Source organism: Lineus longissimus, chromosome 19, assembly GCF_910592395.1.
Source record: "Lineus longissimus chromosome 19, tnLinLong1.2, whole genome shotgun sequence".
NCBI lineage: Eukaryota > Metazoa > Nemertea > Pilidiophora > Heteronemertea > Lineidae > Lineus > Lineus longissimus.
In genome coordinates, this window is record NC_088326.1 from 1,630,041 (window position 1) to 1,647,982 (window position 17,942).

Consider the following 17,942-nt stretch of genomic DNA (forward strand, 5'->3'; position numbering starts at 1 on the left):
GCACCAACTGGCACTAGACGGCATTTCAACACGGGGCCGACACGCCTCGAGCATAGGCATAGTACGTGGTGAATCTAGCTCAGTGATATTGACAAGGGTCTCTTTCTTCACAACCACAAGCACAAATGACCGAGCACCCAATTCAATTTCAAAGTTGGACACCCTTACGTCAGTAGGCCCTGAACCAACATTCCTTACGTAATAGGCCTCGGTAGTTCTTCGAAAGTGTTACCAGTCATTCCCAAACCTTTAGCCATGACCGACGTGTACGACAAGTACCCATCTTTCATTCCATCTGCTTCGGTATGTATATATAGCAAAAATAGGTGTGGCCTTAGTTCATTTTGTAGATTCTCCTTACTTTATCATCTTTGTCCCAGTTTAGGGATGTTTTTGAGCCAATGAAACATAATATATCAAGTTTTTGCGGCGTGTACGTCATTCGATTCTTCCTGCCCCAGCCAACCTAGTACAATTACGGTAAAGTCGACTCAGAACCGTCCACCCTGTGAAGTTTTCTGTCGCACGTCCTTACGATTACCCCATGAATGTACCAATGCAGGAAAATGCAATGGCATGAAGAAATCAACCAAATCGGATAGCAACAATGTGTTATGTAGTTTCAGTTTACCCTTTCTTCACACTGTTTTACCCCCAGTACTAATATAAGCCGATGATATTTGCGCACTCCTACTTCAGAAAACGGAGAAAAATGGCTCAAGCCGGCACCACAAGGCTCCCCTGTCGCAGTCTGAGACAAAGGCCGAAATCAACCGCAAGAAGCTCTATGAAGGAGGCAGCATTTTCCTGGAGGAGCTATGTTCTCTACCGATGACGCAGAGAGCGGCGGAGGCAGTTATGGAGATAAAGAAGGGCAACACTTTGTTTGGGTCACTCGGGGCGCTGGCGGCGTCAGCTGGTCTGTTCGTCGCCAACGCCTGCGTCTCTCCAATCAAGGTTGCGACTTCGGTGGTTGCGAAGACGAGTCCCACAGCTGGTAAGATTTATAGTCCAGGGACCAATTCCAGTTGCTTCAGCTGAGTGCATGGTTAGTTGGCTTCTAGTTATTGATAAACTAAGGGACAAGTAGAGACTGATCGGTGTTGTAACATCCTCGGCTATGTACAAAGCCCATTGGCCTCCAGTCACTGTTATACTTGGGAAGGTTGGTTGCATGGATTGTGCACTCAATATTCGAATGATTGCATCGCATCACTTAGACTAAACATCGTTGCACCGGTACACGTTCTAAAGGTTACGATATTTGTATCAAAATATCATTCTCTTCTATTTTGAAAAACCTTCAGCTGTGTACGTGGACTCCACTGCCGCTGTTTTGTTAGAGAGCGTCGAGACAGCTCTACCAGTCATTAGGTCCGATCCAGTCAAGGTGAGAATTCTTTCCACTGACGTTTGCGTTCGCGTTTCGAATCGTAACCTGTCTAGTAACATATAAGAGTGGTCAAGACCCGTAACGTGGATGCGGACGAAACATGAACGGGAATGAGGCCACTTTTCTTGAAAGACCCTCCCTATTTATTACCTCCATGGTTCTGTACTTGTAGTGTGCTTTTCAACCTTCCTTTTCCATACACGTTCCATGTTGTTACTCATTATTTTACAGCGATGGCTTTCGGAGGTTTGATACCCTCCGGATGCAGTAGATCGGCCTCATCGTCCCCATGAAGGAAATACTGTATAGGATCACGAATGGACTGCATCGGTATGGTAGTTCCACGCATCGGCTGGTGGATGGGCGTCCAAGAATGTCAGTCTAGTGCGTCAACACGAAATGGCGATTTTCTGCATAAGCCCGTCTTTTTCTGCTTCCAGGTGGCTAGACGGTTAAAATACAGGTCCGTCAAGTTGATGTATGACGGGGCCAGATGCGTGGTGAAGAGCCAGATCGGCCAGTGTGCCCTGAAGACAGTGAATACCCTGGTGGAAGGCGCGGAGGTGATGCTGGCATATGTTGCTCCACTAGATTCTTGCGCGGAGACTGCCGAGGAGCCCGGGGACGGTTTGCGCACGGAAGAAGAGTCCGGCGAACACAAGGGCACACAGGTAAGGAGACACGGCGAAGAGAAGGGATAGGAAATAGAGTGCGAGCCGTCCATTAAAATCTTCAGACACTGTGCCAACGCACCCAGGGCTGGCCAAGTCCGATATACATGTATATCACGATAATCTTCTGGAAATGATGGCGACGGATTACCTACGGGGGAAGACACGAGAAAATACGTTTTTTTCTCTTGGAGAAGAACATCGTCCGACGGCAACTCAGGCATCACCTTGCGACTTAATCTGCCTGGTCCCCCACCCTCGGTAGGTTCTTGATGCCTGACTATAGCTACGACAGCGAGAGTGAGGTCAGCAGACTAGACCGGTTTCTAATCCGATAAGTTTCTTACTTTCAGACGCCTGCCTCTCCCAAGCCTGAGACTTCCACCCTTGTCTGTCGAGTACTTGCGCTGCCTTTTCGAACTGCGGTAAGATGATACCCATTTATACCCAGTCCTGGCACCACTTGTTTTCAATATACGCCGTCTCTCTATAATTCAAACGTTGTTCATTTGAAAAAAGGAAGCTGATCTATCTTCCTCAAAATCAGTCCATATGACATACCCCAGCTTTCAGCGTGATGGAGAAATCGACTTTTGACCCCGCCCAGCCCGGCAGCCCAGACCTGGCGAAAAGGAAGGCCGTTTTCAAGAATTCTAAGAATTCAACACCCGATTGCCAAATTCTTTTCCCTTCCAGCTAATGGTTACCAAACCCATTCAGCGAACGATGGTTTACTTTGCTAAGAGCCGGCGGTACCGAAAGACTGGGCGGACACCTTGTCTTGAAACCAGGACAGCGAAGAAGTCCTTGGAAGGGCGACCTAGGGTAGGTACTTGTCATTCAAGGATTCATACATGGACATGGTCCATTCGAACCCGGCTTATGTCATGAACAAGCTGCGAATATTGTCTGTCGTTGTGCCCGACCACGACGAAAAGGAATATCGGGAAGTGAGAGAATACGGTCGCCAGACTAACGAGGGAGGTCATTGTCTCTTTTAAGGGAGATACGAGGCCAATCCGCTGCCTCCGGGGCTTGGATGAGATATTCTGTACAACCGGATTTTCCTCCAAATGCTATTAGCTCACAGTGTCTGCATAACTCGCATACAAAAGCACTTCCATCTCTTTGCAGGCTTCGCCAAGAAAGCGAGCGAGTAAGCCAGAGAAACCACCATTCTATCGTCGACTCGCCACATCCTTACTGGTCACCCTCAAGATTATGAATCCACCACAACCTGAAGATACCTCAGTCCAACCACCCAACTATGTCTTCGACCCGAATATTGGTAGGTGTTGTACAAACTCATTTGAGACGGCGACCCTAGATTGATTTCTGTGAATACCAGTGTAACGTTTTCGGTTGATCATCATGATTCAGCGTTTCGTTACTGTAGATAGTAGAGAGATCATGACTTGTCATATCCCGACAATCCTGACTTCAGGACGTTTCACTCTGCACTAATGACAGATCGAAACGTGTGCGAGGGGAGTGTATATACATGTACGACTAATCTACCCCGATATGAACGTGTCGTCTTCATATTCCATGATCCCCGAACCAGTGTTTTCTTTTTCAGTTCCCTCTCCCAAGCACAAATTTGCAAAACGGTCACACGATGACGTTGGAAGTGATGACGGGACTCTCTCAGACATCATGGGTGACCTCGAGGACTACTGTAGTGATGATGATCCCAACTATGAGGTAAGCCCCCACCCCGAGAACAGAGAGCGTCGGCAACGACCAGCCCTACTTTTTTGAAGGGCGGAGGTGCAGCTGTCAGCATGAAAGCTGGAACGGGGAAAACTAGAGCTCGCATCTCTGGGAATATTTTTAGTGTGCGGTTAAAACATAAAGGGGGAATGAAACTCAATGGCCAGAGAGATCAATCGCACGGGTCTGCATGGCGTGGTACGCAACACATCTGCATAAACACTTCGCTTGAATGTGGCACGGACACTCAGCTTTCACATTGCTTGTATTTTCAGTGGGATTACAGCTGCATGGGAGAAGACTACGACAGTTTCGAGTACATGACTGATTCCTTTAGCGATCTCGAGGAAGAGTTGGATTTCGTTGAGAAGGAGGCGGGGACAAACATCCTTGGAGGGGTAAGAAGTGCATGACACCTTCTGTCTTACATTATACTTGTAGATATTTTTCATTGACAGTTCTTTTTAATGTCACCACGTCACTGCATATGTGTCTGCAGAGCGGACGGGTTCAGCACCTCGAAGACCGCGAAGGTGTCAACGGCCTCGAAGTCCTCGATGCCTGTTCGAAGACCTCGAAGGCACCGTAGTAGCGAAGACTTAGAGGACCTCAAATGCCTCGAAGTTCGTGATGATCTCAATGACCTCGAATACTATGACGGCCATGATGCTCCCAAAGACCTCGAAGTCCTCGAAGACATCGGAGACTTCGAGGACCTCAAATGCCTCGTTGACCGTAAAGATTTCGAGGACTGTGAAGATCTCAAGGATCTCAAAGGCCTCATTGAAGAGATCGTAAATGATATAGGGTTAGGTGGTGGGGGTGGGGGAGGGGGATACTAATCGTGTTTTGTGTCGCCCTCCCATGTCTTTCAGATGCGAGCGATTGGGGTTGAACTACAGGATACCGCGCCGCGGGTTTCCTTTGATGGGGATATTGTCTCATACGAAACTTTTGGGATGTAGAGCTCACCGTACGTAGGCCTTTTTTAGCCCCCTTGCTAAAATAATCTAAAGATATATGTGCTGTTCCGTGGGTTAGGTGGACAGGTTTTTCAGTATTGCGGACGATTTGTCTGTTAGAGATAATTTCACAGAGTTTCACTGAGTTTCACTGGAGGTGTTGATGGAAGTCCATGATTTAAACTATTATAGTTACAGTGCTTTCTTGACAAAAACGAAATCGGTGACGATGGCGGCAAAAACTACACCTCTGACTCAAAGTCGGGTATGGCAGTGTCGAGCAAGGCAAAAGTGACTGAGTCGAACATGACAGAGGTGAAGGAGTCTAACATGGGAGCGATGACCGAGCCGAACATGGCAGAGGTGACTAAAGGGATGCGTCACATGTCATACAATACAGGTAATTCTCCCAGTATACCGTCTTGTAACTGGGGCTGTGCACGGTCTCGTGGCGAAAATACGTATTATGGCCAGTGACTTGTCGTTTCCGTCAACTGATTAAAACCAATTCAGCCATGCACAAAGTACGTAACACCCTTTCGTCCTGTGCACGCCTCTTTTAAGTTGCACGAAGACGGTATACCCGAGAATTGTCTGTTTAACTTTTGATGTAATTAGCAAATGTCGCAATTTGTGCTTGCGGAGGGTTGAGGATGGTTGCGGTCAGTTGCGGTCGTATCCGCCGGTCAAAAAGGCGAGGTGTGCAATCCCAAGGACGGTTGTGACCGCAAGCAAACGCACCGAATCGCCGGCATATAATCGCAGCATTGTCGCCGAGATGTGGTCACCAAGACGTCTTTGATATTAACACAAAAATTCAATCTTCTTTTTGTAGAGAATAAGGGCCGCAAATCGAGATCACAAAGTAACTGCGAGATTAGGCGACACCAAAACCGACAAGAAATGTTCCGAAGCAATCGAAACGAATACTAATACTCCTGTAACATGTGCTGCGGTTATGAATACGATTACCACGGCCACGAAAACAACTGCCGCTGCCACGAAAACAACTGCCGCTGCCACGAAAACAACTGCCGCTGCCACGAAAACAACTGCCGCTGCCACGAAAACGAGTACAACGTCCCCGAAAACATTTGCTGCTGCCACTAAAAGTGCTACGATCACGAAAGCGCCAACTACAACTTCCACAACTGGTGTTAAAAAGGATAAAGGTGATCCTTTCACCAACAACAACTTCACTATATTGGCCCCAGAAGACACAGCCCCGCTGACAAAAAACGTGGCGCTCCCTCCACTCAAGTAGGATTCCAAAACAAGAGTGGAGGTGACGTCTTAATGGTGAATGTTGTGCTTATGTTTGGTTTTTTGCATTACGCCATGTTTTGTCTTTACTTGAGATAGGCCTGACGGTGTCTTTGATATTCTGATGTGTATATACTAAGGCAGGTTTCGCAACCCCTACGAGGGGACTTGGACTTCGTCGTTCGTGATAGTCGCGAAATCTGCCTACTTTGCTTTTCGCGTTGGGAATGATAAGGAGATTTCCATTGTATTGTTTGAGTGTCTTCTCTTTTGTATTTGAGCGTTTCAGAGTCGACTTGCTTTCGAAAAGATTCAACACACCTAGCATATACATTTTGTATACCGGTAATTTCATGTAAATAAACATAGAACGACGAGGAAATGGGCCTTGCCTGGCCCTGGTCGAACAAAACTTTCCGTTCGCAGCTCATCACTATTCATCGTTAAAATCTTTCTGTAACTGATCATGTGCTGTATCATTTTCATAAGACGCCTTTTGCACGACTTGTTGTTTTGTTGGTTTCTTTCGAAACAGTATCCATCCTTGTACCAAGACACCTCCAAAATAAGAGATCCCCTCAAAATAAAATTCATCAGGAAGAATGCAGTCTGGTGTGTCCGGGACGACGTCACACTCGGACAACTGTATGAGAGAACTGTACGCGGTGTACCCTGTGGTCTTGCGTGCCGAACAAACCCTCAGCTTGCCCACCATACTGCCGTTTGGTCCTGCCGCGGACATTGTCACTACCAGTCCTGAATTGGACAATTACATAACCAGATTGTTGCTGGGTATTCATGCGTCGCTTGGTCCTGCCCAAGACCATGTCGCCGCCATCAATTGTTATTGGGCACCTTAGCGTCGCCTGCCGTGGCCAATGTCACAGCCTAATTACTCTTGGGTGCCTGGTCCAGCCGTAGACTCTGATGTGGCCAATGTCACAGCCTGTTTACTGTTGTTTACTACAGTGGCGCATTGTCCTGCTGTGGATTCTGAGGACGAAGTCACAGCCTGCCTACTGTCTTGGGAACTAGAGTGGCGCCTTGTCTTGCCGAGGGCAATGTCACAATACATGGTGAGCATGGCAGATTTCGCCAGGTCAATCCCTGATCATTTCGTAAGGTTTGGCACTACTGAACTTATGTTATATGTGCAAGGGGAGGAGCATGCAAATGGTCGGGTCTCTTCAGTGGTGAGCACCGACAGGAAGTTTGGAATTATAATTGGCGTTTCCACCAAACATGATAAGCTCACAATTAATCGAAATTATGGTATCAAATACACCGTTTGATTGGTATATTGACCATGATACATAGTTGTGAGTTCTCAAAATGTTTGCAAAGCTAAAAAGGAACGAGGGTTAATGCTCATTTCCCAACATCCTGACCAGTGACATTTTGGTACGTTGGTGTCCTGCTCCCAGCCACTTTCTCTTCAGAAAAACCCTAGATTTTTTTGGTCAAAAGTCACGAATATTAGACGAAATTGGTGTTATGGAATAATTTCATTATGTTAAAATGATAGATCATTATGCAAAGGATTCGTTGAGTCTCTTTTTAGAAAATAGTATGTATATTCTGACAGTTTATCATGACATTATTCGTAAAATTGTTCAGTACTGCATGCATTGCATGACAACACAAAAAGATGCACTGCATACAATTATGAATTACCAGTATGTTACATTGAGTACAGTAAAAGTGCACAGTCTTCACATCTATCGTCATCAAAAATTGATGCCAACGGGGCAATGAATGTCCGTGTTTAAAGAAATTTCCCATCTTATATTTTGATGGGCGATATTAATTTCAGTGAATCCGACACAATTGATGCACCCTGTTGGCTGTTCATTTAAGTTTGCAGCGTTCATTTGTTGTCTTTATTTTCAAATTGCAGGTTCAACAACGCGATGGAGGGGTATGTCAATTCTAGTGGTGATGCGAAACATGCTGACCCCAAGGATGAAGCACCTGATTTTGATGCCCACAATACTGAAAAGCAACATATTGACGATAGCCACATAGGAGACATATCTGAAAGCCAAATTACTGCCCCCTTGGAGGGCATTGGCAAAATGAAACGTGGCTCACCATTACCGACTGATTCCCTGGACAGTGACGACCGGCATGATGAGGACAGTAAAGGCCCCAAGGACAATAGTAGCCAACGAGGATTAATCAACCACTCGGATGATGACAGCCAGCAACAACTTGTTGACACCAAGAACAAAAACGAATCAGTACCGACTAAGTCCCAGGATAATTCTCGCCAACGAGTACTGATTGATCCACAGGAGCACACTTGCCAGCCTGAACCTGCTGACTACCTGGGTAATGGTATCCAGCTAGGAGCTGTTGACACCCTGGGTAACGATACCCAGCCAGAACCTGATGACTCCGAAGTCAATAATACCTCACCAGGACCTGATGACCCCCAGGCCAGTGGCAGTGATGCTAAACCTCCCCCACCACCATCCAAGCCTAAGCCAATCAAAGGTTGCGTCAAGCTCCCACCTCATTGGAAGATTGCTGTTGACGAGGACGGTGTGGTCTATTATTATCACGGCATTACAGGGTAAGCGCGTTGGCCTTGATATTATGATAATTCCATCATGTCTGTAAGAGCTATCACCCATTAGAATACAGCAACTACAATTTGATCAGACATCATATCTGTATCTCTCAATAGTTGCAAAAGTACCCCACTAACACATTGCATTAGAGTACACCTTCTTGGTCTGGTGCATTAGTACAGTTTTGACATAGCGGTGGCCTCCTGCTGCAGCTAAGAATATCTATTTCATCATGGCTGATCATCATTGGTTTCTCAGATTGCATTTATCTTCTTTCTCTAACTTAAATTCCAGACTGACACAGTGGACTCCTCCAAAACTCCCCCCAAAGTCTTCAGCTGTACGTGTTTCAAAACTCATGCCAGGAGCCACAGCAGGCAAGTCGGATGTAACAGAGTCTTCAAAACCAGCAGCAAACCTGTTGTCCTCTGGTGCAAAGGGTGCAGCTTTCTTTAATACGCTTGGACTTGGGAAGAATGTAAGTTTGCTACTCCACAAACAACAGCTTTTTTTATCGTTAGCTGGTTGTTGAACTGTTGAGGGCTAAGTATCCTTTGCAAAGATTGTTTTGAACTGCTGCTAAAGTGAACCGCGAACAAGCGATATTTTTCACTTTCGAAAACAAGCAGGTTCAGGTGGGTTCTACAAAATCAACTTAGAGCTATCTGATTTCAATTTTCACGGAACCGAACCTATGCTGTCTCCAAAAATTGTTGTATTCAATTATTGTTAAGTCTGGTCTCTCTCTATTCAGGTGCCGACTGGTACAGACGACGAGGCCCCAGTGATGAGGACGCGACAGGCGAAACGTAAGGTTCTGAGCCAATCACTTGAGGAGTCTGATAATGAAGATGAGGCAAATGCAAAGTTGTACTCGTCAATGTGGGAAGACCCAAAGGAGAATGAGTCCGAAATGGTGAAAAGCCCAACAACCCGTCCGCTTCCATATGAATGTGATATATGTTATAAAACATTCTCAAAGAGAAAAATGCTTATGAATCATATCAAGAAACACAAAAATCAGGAGAGTACTGCCAAGAGGCTACGCCTCAGCATTGCCAAGGACCAACTCAGTTGCGAATATTGTGAAAGGAAATTTACGTTTGAGAAAAGTTTCAAAAAGCATGTTGCATCTTGCGCAAGTGATAAGAAGCAGTACAAATGTGAGAACTGTGAGGAAATATTCTTGATTCTTGGGGACTATGAAAAACATGTTGTGACACATAAGGGTGAGCTGGAGTTTAAGTGTGAAAAGTGTCCACAATCCTTCACCTCTAGACATGATTTCGAGGGGCATTTGTTGAGTCACATATCAGAGGTTTCAGCTCCTGGTCAAATGATGGACACAGGTACCAGTGACAATGTATTGGGCACTTTATGTACTGGTACCAATGGCAGTGTATTGGGCCCTACCGTTGCTGGTACCAGTGACAATGTATCGGGCGCTTCAGTAACTGACGTTGATGCTTCTAAAGACGAAAATGCTGGTATTGCATCTACTGGTACCGGCAGTGCATCTACCTCGCCCGGTAAGGTTAAGAAGGAGTACATTTGTCAATATTGTTTACGGAAATTCAAACTTGGGGCAAGCTTTCAAAAGCATTTAGTGTCTCACACTGCAGCTGGTCGGACATCATTCAGGTGTGTGAAATGCTTTAAGTACTTCTTGTCGAAGAATGATCATGATGTGCATTTTCTGACGCATGAAAACGATTCAAAAACTGAAGACGTTGCGACAAGTTCACATGATAAGGAATACAGATGTGAATACTGTGACTTGACCTTTAAGCATTCCGAGACGAAGAAATTCGAAAAACATTTAGCGTCTCACACCTTAAGAAGTACTTTCAAGTGTAGGAAATGTAACGTGTCTTTCAAAAAGAAAGTTGAGTTGGACGCTCATATAGGAACACACCCGGAGGTGAGGTGTTTGAAGAAAGGGCCCAAGCCAGACATCCTGAAGTGTGAAGAGTGTGGTGAAACATGCATTGGTCGCGCATCATTTAGAAAACATCAAATTATTCATACTACTCTAATGATATGCAAATTCTGTGACAAAAGATTCAAGGTCAAGGACACATATATCCGCCATTTGGAGTTGCACGCCGCGCCGAAACCTCATAAATGCAATCTCTGTAACGAGTCATTTCTGGTGAAGAGACAAATTAAGTTGCATAAGGAGAGGGTTCATAATATGAAGTCGAGGAAAATGCACAAGTGCTACCATTGTAAAAAACTTTTCAAATATGACCGCGATTTGCGCTACCATCTCAAAATGGTCGAAAAACCAGAGAAGTGTAACGAATGCACTGAATCATTCGGATATCCTGCGGAGTTGAAAGAGCACAAGAGCGCTGTCCATTTGAAGATTACTGAGAAAAAGGAACAGTGTTTGATATGCCAGGAGAGGTTCGTTCATTTGGACGCGTTGATGGTGCACAAACGTTCCCATGACGACCCTCGGAAGCCGTATCGTTGCGACGAAGACGACTGCTATAAAAATTTCGCGTCAGAGAAACTTTTAGAAACGCATAAACGCACTCACACTGGTGAAAAGCCATTTAAATGTCCGCATTGCGAAAAAGCATTTATCGATGCATATCGGTTGAAATCGCACGAAGTTGTCCATCAAATCGAGCGACCAATCAGCTGTGAGCATTGTGAGAAACGATTCCGTACAAAATATGAGTTGAAAAGTCACGCAGTCATTCATTCTGGTACGAAAGCATTCACTTGCTCGTTCTGTGGGAAATCCTTCTTCAGGATTGGGAATTTGCGACTTCATGAACAAACGCACACGGGCGAGAAAAAGTTCGATTGCAAGTACTGCGGGCGATGTTTCCGTAAGAGTGGGGTACGACGCACGCATGAACTTATTCATACTGGCGAGAAACCATTTCTTTGTAAATTCTGTGGCAAGGCTTTCCGTCATAAAGGAAACTGGAAGGATCACGAGACAATTCATACCGGCGAAAAAGGATATCATTGCGATATCTGCGGTGATAATTTCCGCTACTGGAGCAACTTCTACACTCATAAGAGTACCCACGAGGGTGGGAAAGTCAAGGTCGGTAGGAATCTCAAGGTTGGTGGGAATTTCAAAGCCGGTGGGAATAGGCGAAAGAAGCCAAGTCATTCGGCGGGTCCTAACACAGAGTTTGTAGGAGAGCCTGAGGGAGGTGGCAACGTGTCTTCAAATTCAATGGACGAACATCCTGGGCAGATTCCGCAAGGTGGGGATGTTAACCCCTGGGGTACCAATCGTGATGCAGAATTTGGTCATGGTGCGCATGGTGGACATGGTATGCCTAATAATGTTGGGGAGGATATTTGGACTCCGGCAATGGCACCGGGGCAGTACCCACCAGACTACTGCCCCCCAGAGAGTGTTCTGTCAACGATCGCTCCATGGTCAATTGCAATCTTGGATCATAGTGGTCGTCCGAGACAGCAAGTGCAATTCCCGCCTAGGTTTTGAGAAACTGACCACTGATTTAGTGTCCAGGATGGCAGTAAAACGTAGTCTGAAGTTGAAAGAATGAAAGCGAACAGTAAAAAAGTGCCAAGCTGCATGAAAAAGTTGTTGTTGAATTTTACCTTTGAATTAATTATTTGGTGTCTTACTTAAAAAATAACTGTTTATGGTCTATTCATGTCAGAAGTTAATGAAAAGCACTGATAGTTGTGTTGTTTCTGTGTTGATTCTTCTTCATTAGAAGTTCAAAACAATTGATATGTTGTAATCAGTGTGAAACAAATCATACTAATTAACTAGTTTATGGATGTGGTCTTAGTCATCAGCTTTGTCAGTACTCGTATAAAGTACATGTATGTCCCATGAAGTATGTTTTACTTCTATGTGCAATATGTGAGTACTTGGACTTAAAGTACATGTGCATTTACATACTGGAAAATGCTTTTATGAGACTCTTCTAAAGAGATTTCATGATAAGATGTCTTATAGTTTTAAATTAATGTTTTGTTGTATAATGTATGATGTTGTTCAATTAAATCATTCCTCTCCAAATATTTGAGTTATTCTTATTTGAGTTATTCCTGGCCTTCACCAATGCTTTGGTAAAAACATCAAAGTCTAATTGAGAGGGAATATCGTTTTCGTGATATTTTGAAGAATTACTGCCAAACCAGCATTGATATAAAAATTTCGCTCATAGTCAGTAGGTCGAGTGTGATTTGCGGTGAGGATCACCATCGACGGCGCCTGGAGAATGAATTTTACTCATTCTCCCAGCGTCGTCAACGGTGTACCATTGCCTCACTCGACCTACTGACTGTGAGAATTTCAGCGGGTGCATGTAAATTGGACATTTGGCCCGGCGCCCGGGAGATTGAATTTTACTGACACTGTTTTGACGTTTGACAGGAAATCCGGAGTTGATACGTTGTGTTGCAAACCAACTTTTGGCTTTTACTCACAATATTTTAGTTCGAAAAATCCATAGTATCTAAATCTGACTAATGATTGATGACTTTAATTGTTTTTCGTTCGGAAAAATATGTCAGATGTTAGATGCAGAGAATTATCATTTCCCAATTCCCTTACAGCATCATTATTGGCACGAACACATTTAGCGGTCACCAATATCAAGTATATTTTTCTGTAGGACATTTTCCTGCCATTTTCCCAAATATCTCGCTATATCCTTGATTTTTATCGAAACAAAAGATGTCATCTGGAAGAATTCAAACCGGTGAACATTCATACTGATAAGTTAGACCTACTGGTTTCTGAGAAATACACTCTTTTAGTCTTTGCTCATAATAATTTTTTTTAAAGATAATTCAAAGTGGGACAAGGAAGTGACTGAAACTCACACTGAAAGTAACTAAACATTAATAGAATGAAATCATGATGATGGATGATATGGTTATGGTAATGGTAAATGTTGACTGATGAACTGGTCATGATATTCACATTGGTCAATGATAGACCGTAAACAGGCAGGCAAGACATCTCATTCTCATATCTGGCAATCATGACACAGTCACATGACTGACATCGTCAACGAATCCATGACCAGCGAATGTCCGCAGTTGAGTTGGATGTGTTGTCAGTGATTGATTCTTGCAGTCACTGTCACTTACGTTGGTACTGACAGTAGCACTATCTCTGTTTCAGTCTTGGGAACAATCTCTCCCAAAGATGCGGGAATCACCTTGACCCATGAACACGTCTGCATGCAGTTTTATTGTGCCCTCACACCTGCTCCTCCTCACATGAAGGACAAAGCCAGTGGTGATCTTTCGTTCAAGATGGGCAACCTTGGCTTGATTCGTCAGTACCCGTAAGTCTCTTGCCTTATAATTTCTCGGTCTGTATTGTCTTGTCCTGTCTTCTTATAATGTCTGTATGTGTTGTCTCTGTTGCTGTGGAGCCTTTATTATGTGACAGCTTCATCATCAGGCATGCACTAACTGTTGTCACACCAGCTATGGCGAGTTTTCCTGAAAGTGCTACAGTCAGCTTCAGACTTAAAAGCATTGGGGATTGCAGGCTTTTAGGGATGCCAGAATTGTCTGACAGTGGTCATCGAAGTTTGGGATAAGATGGGGAAAATGTTTAAACAAGGAAGCGAGAGCCAATCACAAATCATCCTGGTAGTATAATGTATACTCCACCTCTTGATATTTCAAATGAGTGAAAAAATCTGAATCTCAGGATGGTCACAAATAGGTCTTTGCCTTTGTTTACTTTTCGTTTCGGCTTTGAATGAATCCATGTCACTTTTCCAGATACGCCAACCTGGAAAATCTCAAGTTATTTGAAGAGAAAGAAGCTGTTCTCAGCGAGATGAAGTATTTCAAGGTACAGTGGAACCTCCCTTTTAGCGGACACCTCCCTATTAAGGACACTGCATTTACTCCCAACCTTGAAATTTAGATTCACTCGATTTGAAAGCGTTCTAATCCCTATGGATTTCAAGTCTCAGCAAAAGTGGTGGTACCTAATAATTCACTGGTTGTCTGTTTATATCATAATATCTGTCTTAATTCTAGGAAAATGGTGGCGCCACCATTGTTGAGAATACTACAATCGGTATCGACCGTGACATGAAGTTTATGCAGGAGCTCTCAAGGAAAACGGGAGTTAATATTGTCTCCGGGACAGGTTAGTTTTTGAATTTGCTCTTGTTTGCTGTGGCAAGTTTTCAGATTTTGGAATCTTGCTTTCACCTTTGCTTATTTTTGGGTCGAAAGAACAGTCTAATGTGACATGGATGTACCCCTTTTTAGGCCAAGGGATCTAGGAGACTAACGTTTGATCCCATCTGACTCATGTGACTGGCCTTCTTCACTTAGTTGAATCAGAGTGGTACTAATGCAAATTGGAGGCTCAAAGTAAATGCGCTACAAATAAATTGTGTGTCAATGTTTTACGCCATAAGGTGCATTTTACAAAAGGCCTACTTTTACCAGTAGCAGGCCTTTGTATTAACAGATGAACCTCAACTCATAAACATGTCATTCTCTTGTACTTGCAGGCTATTACGTTGGAGCTTCACAGCAGGCTAGTGTTGCATCGATGACGATAGAACAGATGAGCGAAGTGATGATGTCTGATCTGACTCAGGGAGCTGATGGGACAGATATCAAATGTGGTGTCATTGGAGAAATCGGATGCACCTGGCCTCTTGAAGGTAGAGAACGGTGTTCTCCACAAGGACATTTCTCAGGACATCCCACCCAACTTTGGCAGCTTACCACCCTACCTTGGAAGCAGCCACCCTACCTTGCTCTAGGATTTTAAAAAAGGGGGTTTCTATTGGGCCAGCCAACCTTAACTTGCTGGCCACCCTACCTTTTCTTGCACACTTCCAAAACTTCTTGAATCAAGGTACCACCCTGTGGAGAACTCTGGATGAATATCAAATAACAAATCTTAGAGGAGTGTGATGCACACTACATACAACCCCTCAATTTCACCAGTCACAAAAGATCGGACAGGTCTATTGTTAAAAATGTTTCCGCAATTTGTACAATTGGGTACCATGGTACAGGTCCAGTGGCTCCTCAGCTGATCTCTCCCAGTTACAGATTTTCGTTTCTTTCTAGCCTCGGAGATCAAATGTCTACAAGGTGCTGCTGCCATCCAGGAAGCGATTGGATGCCCAGTTATCATACATCCTGGCAGAAACCCCAAAGCACCGTTTGAAATTTTGAGAATTGTCCAAGAAGCTGGCGGAGATGTGTCCAAGACAGTCATGTCACATCTAGACCGTAAGTGTTGTAATGTCAGTCAAGAGGTTCCCTAGCTCAAGGGTTATCCTGCTGGTCTACCACACAGTAGAGCGTGAAATCAAATCTGGGTAGGATTTGCCAGTTTGGGTCTGTGTCTGCAACAGCACTGCCCGTGAGGACGTTCTGGATAAAGAAGACCATGGGTGATATGAATAAAGACGAGCAAATGCTTTTATCTAAAACTCCATGTACATTTACACTAGGCCTTTCTGTACAAAATTGAAGTAAAAGCATTTGCTAGTCTTTATTCATATCACCCCATGTTATACTTATCAGTGAACACAACAGCGATGTTGTTTTTTATATATATTCAGTATGAATTCACACAATTGATTCAAATTCAGGGTCAATTTCAAATATATCGAACAGAGTAGGCCTTTTTATTAATGAACAACTCATTTTTCTGATTTTAGGTTCCATCCATGACTACGGGGAGTTGGAAGAATTTGCAAAGATGGGAAGTTACTGCGAGTATGACCTGTTTGGATTGGAAGCGTCGCATTACCAGAAAAACTTGGCCATTGACATGCCAAGTGATGCAGAGAGAATCAATCGTATCAAGCATCTCATCAAACAGGGGTATGAAGACAAGATTGTGATAGCTCATGATATTCATACCAAACATAGGCTGGTAAGTTGGTGTGCCCTTAATAGTTATCAAGCAAGTGCCTCCTCCCCTCCCCCTGCCATCTCCCCCTCCATCCCAATACTGAGTGATAGCTCATTCAGACCAAACATAGGCTTGTATGTCAGTGTGCTCTTATAGATTAAGTGGCAACACTCTGGTCGCCTATCTGAAGCTGATACGTGGGAACATCACAGAGTTTGGCCGTCCATTATCTTTCATACATGAAACTATTTGTTGAATTAGATAAGCCACCTCCCCTCCGTCTCTAGCAGAGTGATATTTTAAGCTCACTGAAAGCAGAAACTAAAAATTCATGGCTTTTGTTCCTACATTTTCCAGATGAAATTCGGCGGCCATGGGTATTCGCACATCCTGGAGAGCATAGTTCCAAAGATGCTCGCTAGGGGGTACACACAGCAACAGGTGGACAAGATACTCATACATAACCCTCGCGAGTGGTTAACGTACAACTGCTCCTAGGGAAATCGTGACATGGGCAAAGTGCATCCAGTTAGCCGTTCTCAAAAGTAGCGCTGCAAGCATTTGAGCGACTCATCCAGCAGGGAATTTTTTAAAAGAGGTCTTCACCAAGCTCTTAAATACTAATTCTGACCAAATTTTTTATATTCTCCAATACCAATGAAGAGAAACTAAAAGAATTTACAATTAACCAATAATGTTCTATTGTCTTCGTTTTACATCTTTTTTATGAAACAGGTGCTGATATGCCTCGAGATTGTTCAAAAGGTGAATTTATGGGACTGCAAGGGCTTGCCCTTGCAGTAGGTGATGGTGCTTATATTTTTAGACTGTAGGATTGGGGTGTTCTTCATAATTAATTGTATTTTCATCGTTTCTTCATCTTCTTCTCTCTTCATTTAAAAATTAGAAATTGAACTTGAATTTGAAAAGAGTTTGGAAACCTCGGGGTAACCGCAGTAGTTTGGGTATTTGTGATAGCACTGTTGTTGATTATAATTAGTCTAGAATCGAAATAGTTTTAAAGATTTATACATTTATACATTTATTGTATTACATGTATTTTGTGAAATACAATAGTTTTGTATTCTTGGATTCCGAACATTTATTAGAGCAGAGGACTTTATTCAAATGATTGATTCAAATGCAGCAGTTCTCATAATATTCGATTACTCAGGTTATATTGTTGTGTTGATTATATCCATGTGACGCATAATTAACTACAAATTTATTATAAAATTATTGTAGAATAAAATTTATAACTTTAAAATTAGCCTTCTCTCATTCACTCTTGGTTATGTCCACAGATTTGACTGGACCACTTCTTACCAAACGAGCTCTGCCCGACGCACACCGAGCGATTCATCACCATTTTTCAACAATTTGAATCATGGCAGTTCATTTCAACTAACGGCAACTCAACAAAAAGACCTTCTGTATTCCGGAGATCAGTGGCAAAGTCCCAGAGCCATAGTGGTTCGAGTGACAGACTCATAATTA

The 17,942-nt window shown here is 43.8% G+C and overlaps 3 protein-coding genes across 5 annotated transcripts; all 3 read left to right on the forward strand.

Annotated features, from left to right (window-relative positions):
• Positions 1-253: 253 nt before the first annotated feature.
• LOC135503142 (uncharacterized) lies at positions 254-6,484 on the forward strand. Of its 3 annotated transcripts, none has more exons than XM_064796528.1 (11): positions 254-303; positions 700-997; positions 1,308-1,390; positions 1,834-2,064; positions 2,418-2,489; positions 2,761-2,889; positions 3,199-3,352; positions 3,644-3,768; positions 4,053-4,175; positions 4,932-5,139; positions 5,575-5,799. In XM_064796528.1, exons 1-11 carry the CDS (start codon positions 256-258, stop codon positions 5,670-5,672), a joined length of 1,569 nt encoding a protein of 522 aa, XP_064652598.1. In that variant the 5' UTR covers positions 254-255; the 3' UTR covers positions 5,673-5,799. The 3 variants fall into 3 exon arrangements, with proteins under 3 accessions (XP_064652598.1, XP_064652599.1, XP_064652597.1); XM_064796529.1 differs by lacking the exon at positions 4,932-5,139 and adding an exon at positions 4,653-4,750 and having other exon boundaries at positions 5,575-5,663; XM_064796527.1 differs by lacking the exon at positions 4,932-5,139 and having other exon boundaries at positions 5,575-6,484.
• Positions 6,485-7,428: 944 nt separating this feature from the next.
• On the forward strand, positions 7,429-12,553 carry LOC135503333 (zinc finger protein 62 homolog). Its single transcript, XM_064796878.1, has 4 exons — positions 7,429-7,569; positions 7,900-8,577; positions 8,870-9,053; positions 9,330-12,553. Exons 2-4 carry the CDS (start codon positions 7,913-7,915, stop codon positions 12,051-12,053), a joined length of 3,573 nt encoding a protein of 1,190 aa, XP_064652948.1. The 5' UTR covers positions 7,429-7,569; positions 7,900-7,912; the 3' UTR covers positions 12,054-12,553.
• Positions 12,554-13,155: 602 nt separating this feature from the next.
• On the forward strand, positions 13,156-17,712 carry LOC135502881 (phosphotriesterase-related protein-like). The gene is made up of 8 exons (XM_064796052.1): positions 13,156-13,287; positions 13,716-13,881; positions 14,330-14,402; positions 14,594-14,705; positions 15,079-15,234; positions 15,650-15,814; positions 16,249-16,466; positions 16,803-17,712. The coding sequence occupies exons 1-8, from the start codon at positions 13,263-13,265 to the stop codon at positions 16,941-16,943; spliced, it is 1,056 nt and encodes a 351-aa protein (XP_064652122.1). The 5' UTR covers positions 13,156-13,262; the 3' UTR covers positions 16,944-17,712.
• The last annotated feature ends 230 nt before the right edge of the window (positions 17,713-17,942 follow it).